Source organism: Miscanthus floridulus, chromosome 2 (assembly GCF_019320115.1).
Source record: "Miscanthus floridulus cultivar M001 chromosome 2, ASM1932011v1, whole genome shotgun sequence".
Classification (NCBI taxonomy): domain Eukaryota; kingdom Viridiplantae; phylum Streptophyta; class Magnoliopsida; order Poales; family Poaceae; genus Miscanthus; species Miscanthus floridulus.
In genome coordinates, this window is record NC_089581.1 from 179,023,830 (window position 1) to 179,046,896 (window position 23,067).

At 46.4% G+C, this 23,067-nt stretch overlaps 3 protein-coding genes across 3 annotated transcripts; 1 reads left to right on the forward strand and 2 right to left on the reverse strand.

Annotated features, from left to right (window-relative positions):
• Positions 1–221: 221 nt before the first annotated feature.
• Positions 222–4,976, reverse strand: LOC136535892 (arogenate dehydratase 2-like). The gene is made up of 12 exons (XM_066528328.1): positions 4,547–4,976; positions 4,391–4,452; positions 4,183–4,275; positions 3,315–3,515; positions 3,137–3,220; positions 2,862–2,957; positions 2,701–2,778; positions 2,523–2,612; positions 2,380–2,435; positions 2,168–2,249; positions 2,018–2,104; positions 222–753 (listed from the first exon to the last, which is right to left on the reverse strand). The coding sequence occupies exons 1-11, from the start codon at positions 4,830–4,832 to the stop codon at positions 2,045–2,047; spliced, it is 1,188 nt and encodes a 395-aa protein (XP_066384425.1). The 5' UTR covers positions 4,833–4,976; the 3' UTR covers positions 222–753; positions 2,018–2,044.
• Positions 4,977–7,312: 2,336 nt separating this feature from the next.
• Positions 7,313–11,005, forward strand: LOC136535893 (mitogen-activated protein kinase 5-like). Its single transcript, XM_066528330.1, has 6 exons — positions 7,313–7,703; positions 8,054–8,183; positions 8,308–8,445; positions 8,561–8,893; positions 8,979–9,165; positions 10,551–11,005. Exons 1-6 carry the CDS (start codon positions 7,537–7,539, stop codon positions 10,721–10,723), a joined length of 1,128 nt encoding a protein of 375 aa, XP_066384427.1. The 5' UTR covers positions 7,313–7,536; the 3' UTR covers positions 10,724–11,005.
• A 3,295-nt stretch (positions 11,006–14,300) lies between these two features.
• LOC136535894 (L-ascorbate peroxidase 1, cytosolic) lies at positions 14,301–17,626 on the reverse strand. The gene is made up of 9 exons (XM_066528331.1): positions 17,415–17,626; positions 17,132–17,306; positions 16,966–17,031; positions 15,436–15,484; positions 15,206–15,291; positions 15,043–15,122; positions 14,778–14,880; positions 14,649–14,707; positions 14,301–14,573 (listed from the first exon to the last, which is right to left on the reverse strand). Exons 1-9 carry the CDS (start codon positions 17,531–17,533, stop codon positions 14,558–14,560), a joined length of 753 nt encoding a protein of 250 aa, XP_066384428.1. The 5' UTR covers positions 17,534–17,626; the 3' UTR covers positions 14,301–14,557.
• Between the last annotated feature and the right edge of the window lie 5,441 nt (positions 17,627–23,067).

Genomic DNA, 23,067 nt, shown 5'->3' on the forward strand with positions numbered 1-23,067 from the left:
CACGGCAATCAAAGAGCACCAAATTCCGTTTAATCAACAGAAAAATCGGCAGCTTGAACAACCGAATTTGACCTGGCACAAATCACGGCAATCAAGGAGCACCAAATTCCGTTTCATTAACAGAAAAAATATGAGGAGCACCAAATTATTTTCTTCTACACAAGGAAAGTTTGGCGAGGTTTGGCCACGTTGACCACCACCAGATGCATAGAGCGCGTCATGACACAGCAAATAAGATTTTTGAGGAACGTCCGAATGGACATGGAAACATCAGTTCTTATTATACTGTCCTAAAAAAGACAAATGTTCTTAGACACTGTCCCATTATTCCACTGTAACTGTATTTTAACAACCTGCATGACACAGATACTCCAACATGAAAACATATAAACCTTATTTAAGTATTTCCGAATATTCAACCCTTTGGTCTCCCATTATTATCAAACAAAAAAAAAACTTTGGTCTCCATAGTTTAAAAGTGTTTTCAAGCTCCCACATAATAGGATATTGAAGAAGACTAGACTGCTATTTCAGGTATCCTCGTTGCATCGGAAGTCAGAAGAACCATTACCAGCAAAACATCAAATTTTCTTCCAAGATAACAACCAATGTAAGCCTCAAATCCACCCTTCTCTACCGCTCTAATGTAGATCCTTTTTCTCTGTAAAAGTTAGCATCAGCTTAATACAGTTCCTTCACTTTTCAATCTGCTCAGGAAACCAACTCTAACCATTTCGCCCATTCCAGCTAATCCTGGATCAGAAGACATTTGAGAACTAATTAGATCCTTGAGAAAATAAATAAATAATGTACTAACTACTATTGGTTTAGAAGGGAAATTAATAGCATGTCATACAACTTTCCATATCCATAATTTTCTAGTACTTTATCCTACAAATACTAGTCATTCACTTCTTCTAGTTAGTTTCCTAATAGTTTAATAGAAGTTTTTATAGGATTCTTTCAGTAAACTCAAAATGACTATGTATAAGAAAGCAAAGATGGCAAGTCCTCTAAGATGTGAATTTGACGGTGGCAACTAAAAGTCGTCTGCACAACAATCCTCTTTTTATCGCTCACGTAGTCCATCGACAGCAACCAGGACCATCAAGTCAGCCCAGTTCGCTCAATATCAGCCCATGATGCCCTGCCTGCTCCTTTTTCATCCTCACATTGCTCGAGTCTCCATCCTTCAATTGCCAAGGTTTCGAGATCCACCGCTTGACTCCTGGATTCTTTTTCTCTATGCGATTCTTCTTCATTGGTTAGAACATTCGGTTTTATGCCTAGAACCACCCATTTTTTAACGTGGAATGATATTTTGTTGATTAGAACAATCCAATTTAATACCTAAAACAATTCATCTTTTACATGGAACAACTTTTTTTTTTGGTTAGAACAATTTGATTTCATACCTGAACTGAAAGTCTGGAACAATTTTCTTTTCAATGTGTAACAATTTTATAGTTGTTCAGAAGAATTTGATTCTGGAACAGTTCTTTTCAATGTGGAACAATGTTTTTATTGGTTAGAAGAATTGAATTCTATGTGCAACAATTCTCGCTTTCAATGTGGATTTTTTTAACTGGTTAGAACAATTTGACCTTATACCAAAATTTTGCTATGGACCGAGGCACATAAGTCCGCCGATGGCACCGAGAAGGAAACTGGGGTGCAACGATGTTGTGTTGCTAGTGTCAGTGGGGATGATAGGAAGGAACATGTGAAGAATGTTTGGTATGGGAGTTCAGTATTCAACTTCTACTCAACCCAAGCAAACTCAGGAAAAGATATGCACCCACAAATGTCTTCGAAGGTGCACCAAATCAAACTGTGCATTACATTTTATAACAGAATAAGCACATCACTCAAGTGAGTTGCCTAACTCCAACCGCATTTAAGTAGTCTTATATAATGACATTTTGCCCATTTAAACTGAAAAGGAATGTTCTTCGTTCCTGCACCATACCATATAGTAACAAAGCGCCAAAAGTAGACACTGATATTCATTACTCACCAGCATGTAATCTGCAGTACTTTCTATCTAAGGTTCATTCACATCTGTAGGATAGCTTCCGAGGACTCTTAAAAAGGTTGCAAACTCCTGAAATAAAGCAACATGAGCACAGTTTACAATCACCAGATTGTACTAACAAAGAAAGAGCACCTTCAGATTTCCAAGAGCATTCTGGGTCTTTGGATCAGCCATTGATGCTTCAAGGTCAACGTAAAAGAGGTAATCAAAGTTCCTGATGCAATCCAGAATCGAATGGGTAAGGAAGATATAAACACTTGAACAGCAAAGTAATGCTCATATTAATGTAAAACTGCAGCAAGTGAAATTGAATAACTTAGAAGGCCACAGGTTTAGCATCTAACTTTAAGAGTGAGGAACAGTCTCGAAGAGGCCTTTCTTTGTGTGGACGACTTTCGATCTGCGCATCCATTCAAAAACAGAGCAAATATAGTGAATCATTTCTACACAATGCATGAAACTGACAAGACAAAGTAGTTGGGTAGACCTTTGTGAGGTTTATTTCCCTCATTGCGAATACAGCAAGCGCCTTGAAGAGCTGTCCAGGTCCTTCTTCTAGTGAAAAGACTATGCTTGTCTGAAAATTTGATCATACAACTGATCAGCTGCAGTAACGATGAGGACAAGGTGTGACAATGGAAAAGAGTTTGCACAAAGATGGGTACCTTAAATGGTTTATCAGTGCGAGGTATGATGGGTTCTCGAGCTAGCATCATAAAACGGGTGACATTATCTTTGTCATCCTAAAGAAATTGACAGGCTAATGTTCAGAACAAAGAACAGAACGTTTTATCTATTTTACTATTTTAGCATGAAGTCACTGTACCTGAATATTCTCAGCAAGAACATCCAATCCATAGAGTTTAGCAGCCAATGAACTAGCAATAGCACCAGTGTCCTGGAGCATATGTTCTGCAACAATCTAGGAAAGAAAAGTCATGCCATTGCTATGGTTAAAAACAGAGAGTTAACGAAATGGATAACTGAAGTCACAATCTATCCAAAAATAACAAAAGAAAAAGAGTTGCTAAAAGAGCGAAGAAAAAAAGATATCTGAATTAGAAGGTGAATGCTCTAGTTGAACAAAAAACCTCAGTCTACCTTTGCTGCACCAGCAGTGTCATCAACAGCCTCTCTATGCTCAATTCCTAGTCCTGTTAATGTGTGCTCACATTGCGCAAGAGCCTATCAATTAAAAAAATGATATGGTTGTAAGATTACCTCCGATGAAAATAAACAGTAATGAGAGAAGTAAAGACAGATCAACCAAGCAGTGGACCTGGGGATGACTCATAGCACTTTTAAGGTTTTCAATCTTCACGCCAGGATTGGCTAACAAGCAATGGCGAACCGCAAGGCGAACTTCTCCAACAATGTGCAAACTATGCCGAAGCAAAAGATCATAGTTCCGATGTATGCTACCTCCCAATGAATTCTCAAGTGGCAGTACTGCCCTATCAGCTACCCAGTTTTCAACAGCCTGTCAAAGAAGAACATGAGAAAAAAAAAATTGTCACATCGATTCGCTAACTAGAGAAGTGTGTTTTTAAGACAAAAAACATAAACCTCTCTGAAAAATAGTTTTAGAAGAGAAATAAAGATTTTGTTCTCTTCTATTAATGCAATCATACGAAGCTCACCTGTGTTTTTGAGAAAAAAAATATTACCCTCCTGCTACCCGATAGGCGATAGCCGAAAAGAGGTGCTTCCCTTATAGTCAAAAAATATTCTAGGAAATTGACGTGACAAGTAAATTAGCCTAATCTATCTCAATTCTCAAAGAACACAACTACACAAGAGCAGATGCGTGACATTTTGACATTTCTGCGAGTAAAATTAAATCCGTATGAACAATACCTCCCCACCCCCTCCCCCCCAAAAAACGGCATGAACAACATTCACTGGCTAGAACTTGTTTTTCCTAACAGAACACATTGTATGCATATTATGTGCTAGTGATTGATTATTTCTACAGATTAGTGTGTCAAACAAAAGCAATATGGAGCCAGTCCAATTCAGTGTCGGTACTTCTCAACATATTTCATCAAACAAAACATTTAACCATTTGTAAATAGATATCCTTCCAAAATGGCAACATGAGTCAAGTAAAGTAACTATGGTGTGCTCAACAGGCAACACCCTGCTACCTGAAATGCAGTGTCAAAGTGCTCACAGGGCACAGTCTCACAATTCGGGTACGCCTTCTTTGCTGCCGCTTCGCTGTACGCCCCAGCGCAACCCTGAATTTAACACCATAACCAAATTCCCATAAAATTATCAGAAACACACAACACAAGCACAGTCGTAAGGAAACTGAAACAACAACCCGTGAGACGCGTTTCGTCGAGCACCTACCTGGTAAGCAACCTTGAGCCCCTTCCCGTCCGCCTCCATGACGTCCGCGCTAGTGAGTGGCCCTTAACACAGGAAAAAAAAAAGCGCAGAGCACAGATTAGCACCAGGTGATCCGAAATTAGCTAACGCAAGGGCCGCCGCGAACGCGTGACTTACGAGGCAGCCAGTGGGGATCGCGGGCGCCGGGGACGGTGGGGGCGGAGACAGGCGCGGGCGGGCGACGCAACCCGTTCACGTCCACAGACTCGACGCCGTCTGACACCGTTAACCCAGGCGGCGATGCGGGAGAGATGGAGATGGAATTAGGGTTGGGGTTGTCACCGTCGGCGGCGCTGCATTTGAGGGAAAGGCGGTGGGGTGGCAAGAACGGGGTGGCGTTGGCGTTGGCGGAGCGGGCTCGGACGGGGAGGAAGGGGATCCGGAGGCAGGCCGTGGGCGCCATTGCCGCCGCCGCGAGTCTTGATGACACCCCCACCTGCTCCGCAGTTCACACGAGACGAGAGGACGCGGAGCAGAGTCGTGCAGATTTTTCCACCCTTTGCCGGGACGAAGATGTTTTCGTTCTCGGGTTCTCACGCCGACAGCATCCGGTCCGGACCGGAGGCTGCCGGCTGCGTGTACGTGTACGTAACAACCGACCGAGCATGGGAGAAGTGGGCTGTCCATCAATGTGGCCCACAAGAAAATGGTTACAGGCTTTAGGCTTACAGCCCAGAATGTTCTCAACACGAGCCAGTCAGTCTAGCCCAGCACAGCAATTCAGGCTTGTCCTAGCTTTGCAGCCCATTCACATGTGCTGGCTTTGCTCCAAAAAAAAAAAAAATCACATGTGCTGGCCTCGTCGTCATCACGGCAAACAATGCTGCACCTATCGCCAACTCTTGTCAGCTCGTCGATCGTACTGGCTGGCGCCCCCACGTCTTGATTTCGAAATCATATGGAACGAATGATACCTGCCAAAAGAAAAATGCGAAACGATAGATAGGATGTCCGAAACTTCAGTAATCTGTCTCTCCCACACAGAAAGATTGAGACCTTCAAAATAATAGGAACCGGAGATACTTTGCTCAACTCGCGCATCACGCGGCGATGCTTCCTGGCAGAATAATAGAAAGTTCGGGCTTCGCAATCATGGCCTCGGTTTCTAAGCCCCCCTTGTTCCAATCGCCCGGGCAACACTGTACTGCTAGCAGTGCACATCAGTTAGTTGTTGGGGGGTTCCTCATCTATTCGGCTATTTTTCTGCCCAAAAAAATGGCACTTGCACCCTCAGCTTGTACAGTAAACAAGTGTTCAATCCTGCATCGAGCCGCCAAAGCCTCTACCTTGTCTTATGCAAGGGGCTCCTGATTAACGGTAAGCGTATCCTGTTCGGCACTAATTAAGGAATATCAAGCTTGTCGATCAACATTTTGGCTCACATCGTGAAACTGGTGGCTGCGAGTAGCAGTTCATTTCCAATCAATGTTATCGATGTGATCCTGATATCTAATTTAATCGTCATGATTGAGTGTGTAATTATTCTGATTTCTGAAAGCGCGTAGCAGCTTAGATGGATTCGACGAATCAGAGCACGGCCTTTCCGACCATTTTCACCATTGGATGACAGAGTGGATATGTCATGTCTGTCGCTTCAAACCATTTTTTTGTAGGTGCCGTGGAGACGGGCACCTCCACTCTTTCTCTGAACTGTTCCGACCACTCGATCGAGCTCTCCACTCCCACACGACGACATCATACGGCCTGTTCGGCTCGTGCTGATATGATCGTAGATTATTATTATTGGATGGTTTGGTATAAGAAAAAAAAATACTATTTTAGTTGGAAATTTACGATCGTTTACGACCGAGCGAACAGGCTCATAGCTGTCATCGCCGTCTCGGTGATCACATCCATTTTTCCGTGAGAAAAGATCATGGTGCTGGTCACGACTCACGACAATGGTTAATTCCAGGAAGTTTCAATCCATGTGTGTCTGTACCCGTTTTCTCTGAGTCTAGTCTTTCTCTTCCTCACTCTTATTTTCATCTCCGTGCTTTCTCATTGGTATTTCCACAACTTCGTACGATCGTATCAACGTACGTACATACACGCGCTACGCAAGAAGAAGAGCCATACTAATCGCTCATGACGGGGCGCCCGAGAGACGGGTCCGGCCGTCCGGGAACCCCCCAGAGCCAGAGCCCCGGCCGAGCTCAACGACCCGCTGCGTGGACTCGGGGGTCGGGAGTCGGCACGCAGGATTTCCGAGTCCCCCCATTCCATTTCCACGCGTCGCCATTGTGGACGACGACGCGGGCGGTCAACAGCCACCGCGCCGGGCACGGCCGGCCACGCATGCAGGGTTGCAGACCGCATCATCCAGCCCGGGCCCAACGGCCAACACCACTCTCCCCCTCCCCGTCCCCGTCCAATCCAGCGCCCGCGCCAGCAAAACAACGCGTCGGCGGCTGTGGGCCAATTGCCCATCCGGCAATCCCTGCCGCCCCGCCCGCCGCGCGCCGAGCCCCCTGAGTCCCTGACACGGTGGCCCACTGTCGCAGCAGAGCGCCCCTGCCCCCAACCAACCGAACCGCGTGCCACGCCGGTTATCCGATCGGGTTGGTGCGCGTCCTCGTTTGACCGGTTAAACGCCCTGCCCGCCGTCGGATCCGAGCAGCTTCTCCCATCAGCGCCGTCCGTCGCAGAGCAGTGGGCCGTGGCCGTGCCGTGCGTCACGCTCCCGCTCTCCCATCAGCCTTTATTGATCGTATTATGTTTATTAGTCATAATATAATGTTTTTTTCTCACAATAAAATAACATCAACTGACTTATAAGCCACGTAAACGATAAAACCAAGCTTCTCGTTACCATCCTCAGCTGGAGTCCGGCCCGGTCGGGTGCTGAGCATTAGCGGCAGGCACCAGGCAGCGAAGCGAGGCCTGCTTGGGCTTCAGCAGCCCCCCACCTTTTTATAAAAACCCTCGCCTGCGCTTCCTCTTTTGACAAATCGGTCGCGAGGGGAGAAAGATAAAGTCAAATTGCCGGATTTGCTTTGCTGCTTGCACCTGTGACCTTGTCAGGAGTGAGAGCCGGTCTTCCTCTTCTCCGTCGTCGAGGGGAATAAGCCAGCCAGCCAAGGCTTCTTCCCCGGGGGAAGACGACGATGAGCGGAGGAGGCATGGACGGAGCTCCGGTCGCCGAGTTCCGGCCGACGGTGACGCACGGCGGCCGGTTCCTGCAGTACAACATCTTCGGCAACCTGTTCGAGATCACGCACAAGTACCAGCCCCCCATCATGCCCATCGGCCGCGGCGCCTACGGGATCGTCTGGTACGTTCTGTTCGAGCTTGAGCCATGGCTGATTGCTTGCGAACTGCAAAAAAGATGATTGCCAAGTGTTAGGATTACTACTAGTAGTTTAATGGATGATGGTCATGGATTGATTGGACTTGGACCAGCAATAGATTCTTCTTATTTTAAATCTGTATAGATAGAGTATAGCAGTTGAGCTAGCGGTTTGGTTAATTTAGCTATCTACTAGTAGTGCAGTGGTTGGTGAGTTCTCGAATCGAATGAACACCCTAGCTACCTCACCTTTTAGGAAAGTATTTTTAGGAAATTATTACGGGTGGTTGATTATAATTCTGAAGGAAAAAAAAAACTGTACGGTTCGCGCGCAGCTCGGTGATGAACTTTGAGACGAGAGAGATGGTGGCAATCAAGAAGATCGCCAACGCCTTCGACAACCACATGGACGCCAAGCGCACGCTCCGGGAGATCAAGCTGCTGAGGCACCTCGACCACGAGAACGTAAGCAAGCACACATGGCCGGTTTAATTGGCGTTTCACTTAAGCACAGCATGCTCTGAATCTGACGCCGATTGCTGCTCCCATTTGGGTTTTGGGGATGACTGACTGACACATGGATGAACAGATCATAGGCATCAGGGACGTGATCCCGCCGCCGATCCCGCAGGCGTTCAGCGACGTGTACATCGGCACGGAGCTCATGGACACGGACCTCCACCACATCATCCGCTCCAACCAGGAGCTCTCGGAGGAGCACTGCCAGGTAAGCGATCATTAGCAGAAGAAACATGGCGTCGCCATCAGCTTTGCCGCCTGTGATAGATCCGGCCGACGACTGGCTAATATGATCTCGGTACGTGTCGTCTCGCCGGGCGCAGTACTTCCTGTACCAGATCCTTCGCGGGCTCAAGTACATCCACTCCGCCAACGTGATCCACCGCGACCTCAAGCCCAGCAACCTGCTGCTGAGCGCCAACTGCGACCTCAAGATCTGCGACTTCGGGCTGGCGCGCCCCTCCTCCGAGAGCGACATGATGACGGAGTACGTGGTGACCCGGTGGTACCGCGCCCCCGAGCTGCTGCTCAACTCCACCGACTACTCCGCCGCCATCGACGTCTGGTCCGTCGGCTGCATCTTCATGGAGCTCATCAACCGCCAGCCGCTCTTCCCCGGCCGCGACCACATGCACCAGATGCGCCTCATCACCGAGGTACCGCCATCCTATTCCTTTGGCTGCGTTCCTTTCCTAGTAGGAACAAGTGCGTGACGCCTTCTGGTCATCGCCGGCCGGGCAGGTGATCGGGACGCCGACGGACGATGAGCTCGGGTTCATCCGGAACGAGGACGCGCGGAAGTACATGCGCCACCTCCCGCAGTTCCCGCGGCGGCCGTTAGCGAGCCTGTTCCCGAAGGTGCAGTCCGTCGCGGCGCTGGACCTCATCGAGCGGATGCTCACCTTCAACCCGCTGCAGAGGATCACAGGTCAGTCCAGTCGTCGGCGCCTCGCCGAGGGCCTACAACTACCAGCTTGTTTTTAATTTCTTTTGACCATGTGCAGCCGGTGCGTGCGGCTGCTGAATCCTCGACTCCGCACGTGTGCTTTTCCTGTCCTCGTGCCGTGTTGACGGTTGACTATCGTATTAACGTCGGTAGTCACTAGTTCTAGCATGTGGGGGCAGTCGCGATGCAGTGTACGTAGTAGTGTACATTTCCAGAGAGGAGTTGAGTAGACCTGCCAGTATGGCGCCACACCTTCGTCGGTCTAAAAAAGAGGCATGGCATGCGGGTGTTGGACTGGTCTGGTCAGGAGTATATGCAAAATCTTTTTTTTTTGTCTCAGGTAGAAACTTTTACTCACTGATCCGCTGCAACAAGATAAGATGATTTGGTAGTTCTCTTCGTTGAATTCGGAATCGAGACCAGGCATCATTTCTGTCATTCTATGACTAAATATAGTAGTGATATACAGTACTCATATAGCGTTCCATCGAATGCGATAGCGTAGCGTGAAACTTTTGTTGGTCAGCTTATTGCCTACCGTCCAAGTGTCCAACCGCGGAACACTACCGCACTGCGCTTGAAAATAGTATGCAGCTAAGATGCTGATCGATAGAAAAAATAACTCAGGGACAAAAGAGAGCCGTACAAAATTCCTGCTCCAACTTCCCACGAGACAAAACCTAGGTGCCATTTGGATATTGGGACATAGGAGATAGGATAGGGAAAGAGAAATGAATGAATGGTTATGATTAAATGATGTAGGAAGAATGAATGGCTACGTATCCCTATCCCAATCCCCATCGTTATCCAAACATGGCTTAACTTCGTGACACTTTATTAAAACAAAAATTACACTCTCTGTAACTACTTGTTTCTCCTTCTGCATTTCTAAATTCTTATTGTGCATCCAGGTCACCAAAGTTGTACTCGCTGTGGAGCTTTCTCCATATGCATACAAAATCTTGGTGTTACTACCTCCTACCTTTGCATTCTTTTGGGGGCTGTTGCTTTGACCCATCCTCGGCTTTGTAGCCTCCTCCATATCGCTTTTGCCGAAGTGACGATGACGGCTATTGTACATACAAAACTAAACATGTTTTATAAGATGGGGAAAAACAAAGGCTACAGATAATCTTAAATATTGGCTTCCTCTACTGGCAGGCAGCTGTCTTGACTAGCGGAGTTTACTTCAGAGACTCCCCTTCCCCTAAACGTTTCATAGATTAGCAGAGTTTTTATTTATTTCTTACCCTTCGTTGGTTTTCGACTATTATATAGCAGTATATAGTTATACAATGACTGTAAGAGCTCAGGAATGACTGCTTCATTCTCTCAGATTTCTCACCCGAATCTGTTTTGCCATGCAGTTGAAGAGGCACTGGAGCACCCGTACCTGGAGCGATTACACGACATCGCCGACGAGCCCATCTGCACGGAGCCATTCTCGTTCGACTTCGAGCAGCAGGCTCTAACAGAAGACCAAATGAAGCAGCTGATATTCGACGAGGCCATCGAAATGAACCCCAATTTCCGATATTAGATTGGATATATATCTAGACGTATGGTTCCTCTTTTATGCACAATGTTTGTACATAGGCGTAAGTAAGATTGAAGAGCCGGGGCTGCGGCCCCTCCAGTTTCCTAAAAAAAAAAGATTGAAGAGCTGGGGTAGACTGAACATTGCATTTGTTTGTTTGTTGATGTTCGAGCCCACCACCCTCTCTGTAAGGCTGTGTACTCTGTTGCCGCAGGATTCAGGCGTTCCTGTAACGAGTTGTACCAAGAATAAGAGGTTTCGACTATGGGTCATGTTTCTCGGGCATACAGAATCACAATTTTGTCTGCCAAGCAGCTAGAGCAGCTTCTTACCGAGTCATGCAGCTGTTCAGATTCAGAGCACAGGTCTTGTTTGTAGTAGTAGCTAACTTTTGCAAGCAGTAATCTAATACGGCAGAACTACTCGTCAGTTCCAAACTATAAGTCCCTATAGATTTATTCTAAGTTATAAACACTTGTCCATCTTTAAACAAAATTATAGGAAATAATATTAATATTAATGTCCCTTATAAATGTTTCGAAATGGATGTTATTCTCTATTTGATTAGTGATGCTATATGAAAATAAGTGCAGCTTGAAAAAGGAGATGCTATATGAAAAGAAGTGCAGTTTGAAAAAGGAAACGGAATGGTCAAACCGGAACGGCTAGAGGAAGGAATTTACAATAATACAATATCAAATAAATGCAAAAAAATATTTCATGGTGTATCTAATCTAATGACTTTGTTTGATATTTTACAACTTTGGATATTTTTTATAAATTTGATCAAACCTTAAAAAGTTTGATGTAAAACAAAACTAAAACACCTTACAATTTACAACCCAGGGAGCAGTCATTAACGTAGCTCATACATAATATATTCAGAAGAATTGACGGTTGCCTAGAGCTGGCCTATAGGTAAAACTATGATGATGCCAGTATCCAGACAACAAACACAACTAAATTGTGAAGTTTAAATAATTTTGTCAGAACTCTAGCTAAATAGCATTGGTAGCCCCACAACAGTAGCCGTTATAGAGATAGCAGCCCTCTACCGCTACAAGCTAGCGGGCCAAGATAGCATGCTAGAACTCAGCGCCCGCGATTGTTGTTGTTGGGGTGCTATTCACTACGTGGAGAGGATGGTTATAATGACAATGTGAATCATTCCAATGATAATAAAATTCCTAAAATAGTTATTTGAACCATGATAAAAAGGTGATGGGATGATTAATGATATCATTCATATATTGTTTTGATTTGATGTTATGTCATTAAATGCAATAATTAACTAAAATCTTATACATAATTTAAGCAAACATGATATTAATCCTTGGTATGTGCTCTAAATTTTGACTATTTTTTATTCCACTATTAGAGTTTAGTCCACTTTAGCTGACATTAATCCATTATGAAGACATTGTCGCACTATTTATTACTCTCTCCGTTCTAAATTATAAGACATTTTGACTTTTTTATATTCATAATTTTTACTACGCATCTAGATATATATTAGGGAAAATTGTGTTCTTGCCCCTTACACAGATGTGTAATTGTGATTTTGCCCTCGCTTTTCTAACTTTTGTGATTTTGCACTTAACTGTAGCAAAGTCAACGCATTTTTGCCCCTGGTCAACGCGATTTTGCCCCTCTTTTTACCATTGACCGGGGGCAAAATCGCGTTGACTTTGCTACAGTTAAGGGCAAAATCACAAAGTTAGAAAAATGAGGGCAAAATCACAATTGCACATCAAAGTAGGGACAAGAACACAAAACCCCCTATATATTATGTCTAGATACACAATAAAAGCTATGAATCTAGAAATATCAAGACGTCTTGTAATTTGAGACAGGAGGAAGTACCTTGGTTGGAACAGGATATAAATTCCACAAACTTAATGAGTTAGAAGAATCACTGGAATATAAATTCCATCAACTTTAATGGGTCAGTTGAATCACTGGCCACCATGTTCTTCACAGCGTTCGCCACTCTGTTACAGATTTACAGCTTACCAACATGCTGAATCACAGGTCACCTGGTCCTTCACAGCATGTCAGCATGCGACACTCTATTACAACATGATGTGCAGTACACCGAGAAAAGACGAAAAATCTAAACTAACTAAATTCTAAATCTCATACATAAACAAATTCTTAGGGATCATCGGGTAGGGATCTAGATTCTAGACTCTGAGAGAAACGTCTCTATAGAAACGTTTCTTAGAAGATATAGAATTATTTATTTGCTAAAATTCGTTTTACTAGTTGGCTAGATTCAGGTCATCGGAAGAGAAGAATGTAGTGAATGGACCAGTGTGCTCTTGACACGTGATGTTTTTTCTTGAACATGGAGAAAAACCAGTGTACTAATTAATCTATTTATGTACTGTTGGGCCACAAAAAATATTACTTCTACTTGCCGATGTCATTAGCATCTTGGAGGAGCTGCTGTCCGTGAGCATCGCCTTTGCTGGGAAGATGCGTTTATCGCCTGATTCGCTTGGCTTATAAGTTATACTTTTTCAGCCAACGAATAATATTTTTCTCTCACAACAAATCAGCCAACAGTACTCTCAGTCATGGCTTATCAGCCAAAAGAGAATAAACACCTCGAGTAGGTAGGAAATTTAAGGAATTGAAAACCAGAATCACTGCAAAACCAGCATCAGGGCGTTTCCAGCCTACAAGCAGAAATCGAGAAACGTTTCACGCATGAAAACCGTGCGCCACAAATGCATTCGGCAGCGTTTCGATCGATTCGCCGATTCGATGAGGCAGAACGGATCCTGCTTTGCCAAACGCACCCGATAATGCGCCAACCCCAGCTCCGCCGACACGCGACCTGTGCCCCCGACTACACAACTTTGATCGCAGAGGCAAAGATCGACTACACAACTCTGATTGTTGAAGGAGCTGGCCTCGCTGAAGGTGCCTACCCAGCCGGCAAAGCCGAGACGCGTGATGCAATGGAAGCGGCCGGAAGAAGGTTGGTTTAAGGTCAATACCGACGCAGCTTTTGTTTCGAACACATGCACTGGTAGCGCTGGAGTGGTCATCCGCGATCATTTGAGGCGGGTGCAATCGGCGGCGGCACGGTGGTATGGCGACGTGACGATCGAGGCCATGGCGTGAAAGAAGGGTCGGAGCTAGCGGCAGAGAATAGCTATGATCAAGTATTCCCGGAGGTTGATTGGAGCTAGCGACAGAGTTAGACATGAGTTTTGTTGATTTTCGAGTTGAGTGAGTGTGTATGGATGCCAACTCGGTAGCCCATTGCTGTGCAAGCATGATGTCAGCGATAGAGCGCTCTCATTTTTTTTTTCGCTTGACTATATCCTAGATTGGTTGTCGGGAGGTCAATGATTTATGAAAGCTCTGTGATGCTAAAATAAAAACTCTGATCGTTAAGCAAAGCAAGCGTACTAGCCGCCCAGAGAAATATGGAAAATATAACTCGCGTACAGATCGGACTTAAATTGTTCGCCCTACACACACAACCACAAAGGATCAGAACACGCAGCGCAAGCACAGCATTTTAAACCACAACCTGTGAACCGAACCAACGGAAACCAAAGCGACGTAACAAGAAAATACTGCAGCCATAAGATCATAGATCTACCAGTTTCAGTTGCATACAGCATCAGAGTCTAGGCTATCGGACAAAGGGTCCCCATTCAACCATAGACAAAGTTCCATGAACAGCCTAAGGGCTCAATAGCGACAAATTTATTACAGAGAAGACACTTGATAATCTGCAGGTTCACACTGACTCCAGATGCAAAAGATCGCACGATTCCATGCAGGCAGCAGTTTGTATCACTCCTGGATAGGGGCCACTTAAGCATCAGCAAACCTGCATTCCAGAAGAGTAAACGATCAGATTTGTTCCACTGACCAAGTACAAATTGTGCAAACAGTGGTTACTCACCCCAGTTCGGAGAGCTTGAGGTGGGCCTCTTTGTAGTCTTCAAAGAATGCCTTCTCATCCTACAAGGCACACAATAATCAGTACTGGTCTCCCTACAGATCTCCTTAGTAACAATGATGGAGGGCATACCGCAGCATATTTCTCCACAAGAGGGCGGAAGGCAGGGTCGCTCAGCAGGGCTTTGTCACTTGGGAGCTGAAGAAGGCCCTCCTTGTCACCACTCAGAAGTTCCCTACGGAAATAGTTCAGGAGGTATGGGATAGCTATTAATTTCTAGTATAGCATTCAGCTGCCCAGGAATGACATAACAAAGGTAAACAGATTCTAAATATTTCTTAACTGAATGCAGTTGCTTTTCAATAGTCAATAGTAAATAAACAAGACAAGGACTCACTTGAAGTAAGAGTTGTCAAAGACCAAAGGGTTTGTAGTCCAGGCCCCCTCGAAACCAGACCGCTCTTTGTGGCACCTTCCCTAAGAAAACCTCAAAGAAAACTAAATCAGTGCAAGCATACATATTACATTCCTGAAGGAAACAAGAGTGGCCAGTAACAAACCAAGGTGTGGCCACCAGAGAGGGCAACAATGTCCTGATCGCTCAAACCCATCTGCTTGCCAAACACTTGCCTCAGGTGGTCAGAACCTGATTAAAAAAGGCAGCGAGCAAGGAATAAGAGTCGTTCCATGTGTGTCAATAAAAGAGACATCAAAGCCTTGAAGGACACATGGTGAGTATAGCCAATCAATTCAGCATTCATGACAATCATAGTGAAGATTAGATATCTACCCTTAGTGGCATCAGGAAGGCGGCCCTCCGGTGGGGGCTGAGGCTTGTCCTGAAAAAGACAAGGAAAGATGTAAATACTCAAGTTCTTACAGTGACAAACACTGATGACAAAAAAGGCATGGAACAAATAATACTATCAGCCGGTCATGCCTATCTCTATAGTTATAAGAAATACAAGAGAAAAGGGAAGCGAACAATTTTATCACCAAATGTTAACTAATTGTCACCCAACACATTGTAATGACAAATCAAGGGAAAATAGTATCAGCTTTGGACACCTTGCAGAAAGTTTATGGACTATGTGTATAATTTGACAACTTATCAACAGGGACCATATGTGTGCATAATCTGCATAATGCACATCACCATCAGGATAAAGCAACCAGAACTATCTAGACGGAATGAAAATTAAGTGCATCCAAGAACACAAGTGGACCTCCACAATAAAGAGACAAAGACCTATGATATGGTATTGCATTGCCCAACACATATATGTATAACAGGATACGAGCAAACTGGTTTGGCAACACTATCATACCCCATCACATGACCCACCTACTCAACACAATATATGCGCAGGATGACAAGAATCCAACAGGTAGTGTGAAATAAGTATATATCATCATTCAAAGCAATAAAAAGTTGGATGGAGAACACCAATACAAAAGGACAGAACGACCGATTATTTTTCCCATCTAAGTCCAGCATTTCAACAGTACTTTGCAAAAGGAAGGCTATATGGACATTCTCCAATTGCAAACCAGCACAAAAGAACCACTGATGTCAGAAACAGCTTCTAAACATAAATTTTGATAAGTTACTAGTGACATCCATACTCAACATACGAAAAAGTCGGAACCAAGCATTATAGTTACTAATATGACTCCTATCACGTCTACAAGAGACAAGGAATGAATGGGTACAAAACAATCATGAACTATACTGTACACATACTGAAAGATGTCTCATATATTTGACGAACACTACAGTAACCGCTAAATTATTTTTACAGCACATTGACGAACACTACAGTAACCTAAACTAGTGGCCACGTCAAGCCGAAACAATGAACCCACAGAGCAGAAAGATGCGTGGACACAAATCTCAAAATAAAGGTTACCTGCAGCATGCCAGGAATAAATGGTTTGTAAAAGTATCTACGAAACAGAGGAAAAAGTCTACTTTAACCCCCCACCTATCATACTTGGTCTACTTCACCCCCTCAGCTATGAAACCGTCTGTTTTACCCCTAAACTATTTAAAACAGTCTATTTTACCCCTGAGGCGGTTCTCAGCGGCGGTTTGCTACAGTAACAGCGGGTTTGCTACAACGATGTTAGGTTTGCTACAGTGCCCATGGTTTTGAATTTCTTTTTTTTATTTATTTTCGATGAATTTTTGAAAAATCATGGCTACCGGGGTGGAACCCTGGCTAAACGAGATCGCACCCATCTCCTCGGAGATTTCGAAACAAGAGCTTAAACCCTGGCTAAACCCCAAAGACAGCAAAAAATGGATGAAAAATCTGACCTCCCTACCGGGGTGGAAGGGGATCTGAGGCCCACCGGTGACCTCCACGGCCACAACTCCCGCAAGCTGCAAAAGGAGCAGAGAGAGAAAGGTACGCTGTCAAAACGCGGATCCATTGGGGCAGATCGAATCATCCAACCAGATCGATGCGAGATCGGGGACCGACCTGGTAGAAATCGGCGTAAGAGAGGATGGGGAACTCCTCCTTGATGGGCTCCAGCAGCCGCACCGCGATGTCCAGCCCCGCGTTGGCGCCGTGCGCCAGCTCCGCCGGGTTCTTCATCGTGCCGAAGGGACCGCCGGTCCTCGTCGACACGTCGAACGTCCCCGCGGAGTGCCACCTGCGCGATCAAACGAGATCCCTAGATCAGACGACCAGAAAAGTTCCCCAACAGAGATCTAGAAATGCTCGCGCAGGGGCGACGGGAGGTAGGTGGATGGAGGCTTACGCGAGGCGGAGCATGAGGGGGGCGCAGCTCTTCTCGGCGATGAGGGCGCGGAGCTTTTGCCTGGCCTTCTCGACGGCCTCGCTGTACTCGGCGCTCACGGTCGGGTAGTTCTTCGCCATGGCTGCGAGCAGAGAGCTTCGAATCGCAGAATGCGATGGGATACGACGCGGCAGAGGGAGGATCACAATTCACAAGAGATGCTGGGGGCAAATGGCCGCCACGCTCCCCGGGGGTTTATATCGCGACGACCGAGAGGGCGGAGGATTGCTAGGAGAAAGGGAAGCTTCTCGTAGGATGCATTCGTGGCCGTCAATCCAAGCGATCGTGCGGCCGGAAAGGATGTACATTTGGACGGGCATGATTGGTCCGTGTGGCCTGCCCTCGCTGCCATTAGGGCTCATCGGATTTCACTAATTTACCCTTGCAAAGTTGCTTGGAGAGGAGAATGCAGTGATGATATTTTGGTCATTTCGTCTGTGGCCCCGCCCTCTGTCTTGCGGATTAAACGGCGACGGTTCACGGCTTCACGGACGCGCGGGCCACGTGAGGCGCGCGGTTGGTGGCCCTGGCCGGCTGAAATAGTAACGCCGGCCACTATTCTCGAGCAGAGTGCCACCGGCCTGATCCATCCTAGGTCCAGTTTAGTTTGCAAAATATTTTGTAAAATTTTTCATATTCCCCGTCACATCGAATCTTTAGACGCATGCATGAAGCATTAAATATAAATAAAAAATAAAACTAATTATACAGTTTAGACAAAATCCACGAGACGAATCTTTTAAGCCTAATTAGATTATGATTGGACACTATTTGCCAAATAACAACGAAAATACTATAGTGCCTATTTTGCCAAAATTTTTTGAACTAAACTAGACCCTATCCCCACGCACTGTTCAATGTCCAGCCTCCACCGCGCGCAAGCGGCAATTGGTTGTCCTTGCAATGTTTACTGGCGAATGGTACACCGTGCACCTTGCCGTGAACGTGTTGGAAACGATCAGACGACCAGCAATGGGTACACCAGACCACTGGCACAGATTCGTTTCTCCTCCTTCAGAAGTTTCGGTCAAGTTTTCATCCCCTCGTGATCCTTTTCTCACGGTCACAAGTCACAGCTCAGAAGCTCGTTCTCATTTCTGGTTTGTTTACGTTCAGAAGTAAAGTTTAGGAACGTCGCATCGGTTGATACGTAAGAATGTCATATGTTAATGTTTGATAGTAATAATAAAATAAATTATAGAAGTCCTCAGTAATCTACGAGACGAATTTATTAAGTCTAATTAATCTATCATCAGCACATATTTACTGTAACACTACATTGTCAAATCATGGACTACTTAGGCTTCAAAAATTCGTCTTGTAAATTATTCGTAATCTGTGCAATTAATTATTTTTAGTCTATATTTAATACTCCATACATGTGTCAAACATCCAATATGATAGAGAGTAAACTTTAGAAGGAAAAACTAAACAAGGCCTTAATTTTGTTTATTCCAACAAATGGGACGAGCAAGAAATGCTTGCAGCAACTCTTCAGATGTTTCTTTCCATCTATGCTCGCTGCAACATCCACCGGCTGCCTTCAATTCATTCATACTACAGTAGTCCGTAGTTATTGGCTACAGCAAACAACAAAACTGCGACGGCAGCCACCAGGATAGTATCTGATTGGATATCGACGTCATAAATATGCGATTTGAGTATTCGGATACGGATACGGTATCGGATGTTGGATATTCGGACTCGGATACGGACATATCTCAACCCCTCTAAACGGATTCGGTTTCGAATACGGTCGGAAAATATCCATGCCGTTTTCATCCCTAGCTGCAGGTGCCGAGAACCGAAAGCCAAAACCGAAGTGCACGATCAGCCATGGCAGCCAGATTGTTTTGGTGCCCATACATAAGGATGGCAACGGGGATATACCCGTCGGGTATCGTCGGAACGTTCTTTTCCCCGCTACAGAGAATTCATCCCGTCTCCGTCCCCGTTAACTGTCTCGCGTATAGATTCTTGCCCATCCCCGTACCCGTTGGGCATCGGTTGGGTAACAGATACCCGACCGGTACTGCATACCCGATAAACAAGGACACTTGGGGTCGCAGCTTTGCAATCGGAGACGTTTCTTCTTCACCCGGGTATAAGTGTCGGAGTCTTGGAGATACCGAGGAGAAGGAGCGAGGTTGCGAGGAGGACGAGCAAATGTGACAGAAAGACCGAACTGAGAAAGCGAGGGGCACGAGCGCTCGTGAGGCAGACGTGCTTGTGTTGCTGGCGGAGATGGTGAGGAAAAATTGAACTAGGGTTCCTAGAACACATAAACTATATATATGATTGTTCAAATTTGGGCCAAAATACCCATGTTGAGTTTCTTTGGGCCTAATACTCGCATCACAACTCAAATAGTTGGGTTCCCCAATGGGTAACGGGGCGGGTAAACAGGGAACATTCCCGTACCCGCTATACCCGTCGGAGATGGATTCTTGCTCATTTAGATGCCCGCGAGTAAAGATATGATCCCATACCATCTCCTAATGGATCAAATACCCATCGGGTATCGAGTATCAGGGCCCGTTGCCATCTTTACCCATACATACATCACGACTCTAGCCTTGTTTAGTTCCCTTCAAAATTCCAAGTTTTTTCACTCTCTCTCCATCACATCAATTTTTAGCCGCTTGCATGGAGTATTAAATGTAGGTAAAAAAATAACTAATTACACAGTTTAGTTGGAAATCACGAGATGAATCTTTTGAGCCTAGTTGATCCACGATTGAACAATATTTGTCAAATAAGACGAAAGTGGTACTATTCATCCGATTGAAAAAACTTTCAATCTAAACTAGGCCTCTGAAAACCTGGGCAGGCTGATTGTTTTTCCTGAGCAGAACGCGGTGCCCATACATACATCACGTTTGAAAACCCTGGCAGCCTGATCTGAATCTGAACGTTTGGTCCTACAGGTGTTATAAGGAACTTTTATTGGCGCAAAGACGGGCGTCTGAACACGAGCCGCAAAGACATCTTTGTGAAAACCTTCGTTCCAGTTTTAGTCAGACAGTATATGACTCGGTGCCGGTGGCAGACCACGGCCACCCAAAGTCCAAAGATGGGTTGAACCGGGCAGATCAGTGTGCAAGCTTAGCTCTCTAAACTGCAGTTAGCGCGTGGAAAACACACGATTGTCCAGTCCAGCCTTCGACCTCAGCAATCGCCTCAAATCAATTCATCACAGACTTTGTAGAAACAAAAAGGTGCAGAGGAAGACGAAATCAGCGAAAGCCATGCTGTACAGACGATCGGGCGAGCAACGGAAGCATATTCTTATCCGTGCCGGCTAAAAAAATAGTCCACCCAGTACACCCACCCCACCCGGTCATCCCGGCCACGGCCACCAAGTACACCCATATGGTGCTTGCAGCTGCCAGGAATCCGCACCACCGCATCAAATGCGCACACGCACCGCGACAACGGGTAATGGCACCCGCGAGGCGGGATTCGCGCAAAACTGATGGTGATGGCGACTTGGGGCGGGTTTGTTAGGGAGGGCTTCGAACAAAACAGTTTCGGTTGAATCTTCGAGCAGATTTACTTATAAAGCTAAAATAATTTTTAATCGTTTGATAAAACAACTTCTCCAGGTTATTGAAAAGGAGAAAATGTCCACAATACTCTCTTTTTTCTTATTTTTCTTTTTTCTTTTTTTCATCTGTTTTTCTACTATTCTCTCCCCAATCTTATCTGCTACCTTATCTACTCAACCACCGCACAGGCACAGCACGTCCGTTCCGAGATCCTCTCCTCTTCCCACGCACCGCCCGCTCGACTCCGGCCCGCCAATTCGTCGCGCGCCGTCGCTCCGTGCTCCCGCGCCGCGAGCCGCCTGCTCCGGCGCTGGTCCGCCGCGTGCAGTCGCTCCGTGCTCCCGCGCCGCGCGCCGTCTGCTCTAGCTCCGGCCCACCGGTCCACCGCGCGCCGTCTGCTCTAGCTCCGGCCCGCCGGTTCGCCGCGCGCCGGCGCTCCATGGCCCCGCGCCGCGCGCGCCGCCGCTCCGTGCCCATGCGCAAGGAGGAGGAAGGCAGGGGTATCCATGGCCAAATCCACGCGCGCCTGACAAGCAGCCGGTGAGAGCTACATTTTCTGGCTCCACCTTCCAAAACCGCAATGTGAGAGCGCGATTTCCGATAGCTCCGTGCGAGGAGCACCTCTCCTAGACCCGTTTGGTAGCTGGAGCTGAAAACAGCTCCGGGAGCTACCTGGGAGCCATACCAAACGGCCCCTTCCATGGCAGATTTCGCTCCGCTCCGGCCCGCGCGCCCACAGCCGCACGGCGCGATGGCACGGCATCGACGGAAATTGTTTTCGTTTCTTTTCCGGCAATTCCGCTTGGGCGTGGATCCCACGGGGCGCCTTACGTGTCGGCTACTTTGTGGGTTTCGCGACGACGGCTCGCGCTAGCTGCTAGCTTTGGGCGTGTTTGGTAGGCGGCCTGAAGGCAGTCAGGCCCGCAGGCCAGGCCCAGACTAGCCACAGCCTGGCTGACCCGGTGTAAGGCCCCTTGTTTGGTGGCCTGTAACAAACTGATTATGCCCAAAGAAGATTGTGTTTGATTACACAACTGGAAACTAGGCCCAAGGCTAACTACCACTAATTGTCATTCTCAGATCTTGTTTGATCTCCGACCAGGCCAGCAACCATGGAGAGCAGCCAACACAAATTAACAAATTGGAGATAGATAAGAGTAATGCAACATCACATAACCCATAGGCCTCAGACTAATTAGGTAAATAAGCATGGAGTCATAGCTGCTCTAATTTTATAAAAGTACCAATAAAGCAAGTCAAAATAACATCATCAGCAGCCTAATCAGTAATCAGCAGTCCTTAAACAACACAAAGGAGATAGGTAACAGAAATGGAAGACAGAAATTAGTAAGACACAGCAGCAGCTTATCCATCATGTAGTTGTCGTCATCACAGGCCTAAGTGGGGCAGTCGTAGCTGCCAGTTTTGCCCCCCCCTTCATCCATAGTCTAACCACCAAGATAACAAGTGAGGTGATTAACACCTTCTTCCACCAACCAGCCTTATCATTACCATTAAAAGGAGGAATGATTGGAGCAAAAACATCATGAGGGACAGGACGCATGCAGCTCCGCCACCCGTGCTCCCGTCGCCTCGGGCGCCCAGTCTTGGGACTCACGGTGGGCGGACTCCAGCTTGTGCCTGAGCTTGTCGACCTGCCGCAACGCCACCGCTTCTTGCTCCATCCGACCTCGCTCCTCCTGGAGAAACTAGGACTTGCGGATCGACATCATCTCCAGGTCCTAAGAGACAAGAAGCAGGCGTGCTGAGACAACCGTTTTAATGCCAAGGAATCAAAGACAACACCAGAAACGCAGAAAACTTACCTTTGCAATGCGTGGCAGGTCAACAGTCATGGCCTGATGGACGAGCTCAACCCTCTCCAAGGCCTCCTTGAGCTTTGCCTTGGTAAGGGCAAGATCGGACACCATTGACAGTCCTCTCTCCCCGAGCAGGTGCCAAAGCTTCACCTCCTCCTCATCGCAAAGGACAAATCAGGCCTTTCCCGGCTCGCCGGGGCAAGGCCACACCAGCTCGTGGGTCGCCCTTGACCTGCCGGAACATCT

Coding starts and splice junctions, on each gene's coding strand:
- LOC136535892 (XM_066528328.1), bottom strand. CDS start 4,832: ATGGCGCCCACGGCCTGCCTCCGGATCCCCTTCCTCCCCGTCCGAGCC. Junction 2,958..3,136: donor ACACTGCTGGTGCAGCAAAG/GTAGACTGAGGT, acceptor TTTCTTTCCTAG/ATTGTTGCAGAACATATGCT. Junction 2,250..2,379: donor GACTGTTCCTCACTCTTAAA/GTTAGATGCTAA, acceptor GGATTGCATCAG/GAACTTTGATTACCTCTTTT.
- LOC136535893 (XM_066528330.1), top strand. CDS start 7,537: ATGAGCGGAGGAGGCATGGACGGAGCTCCGGTCGCCGAGTTCCGGCCG. Junction 8,894..8,978: donor AGATGCGCCTCATCACCGAG/GTACCGCCATCC, acceptor CCGGCCGGGCAG/GTGATCGGGACGCCGACGGA. Junction 9,166..10,550: donor CCCGCTGCAGAGGATCACAG/GTCAGTCCAGTC, acceptor TTTGCCATGCAG/TTGAAGAGGCACTGGAGCAC.
- LOC136535894 (XM_066528331.1), bottom strand. CDS start 17,533: ATGGCGAAGAACTACCCGACCGTGAGCGCCGAGTACAGCGAGGCCGTC. Junction 17,307..17,414: donor CCCCTCATGCTCCGCCTCGC/GTAAGCCTCCAT, acceptor TTGATCGCGCAG/GTGGCACTCCGCGGGGACGT. Junction 14,708..14,777: donor TTGTGGAGAAATATGCTGCG/GTATGCCCTCCA, acceptor TGTGCCTTGTAG/GATGAGAAGGCATTCTTTGA.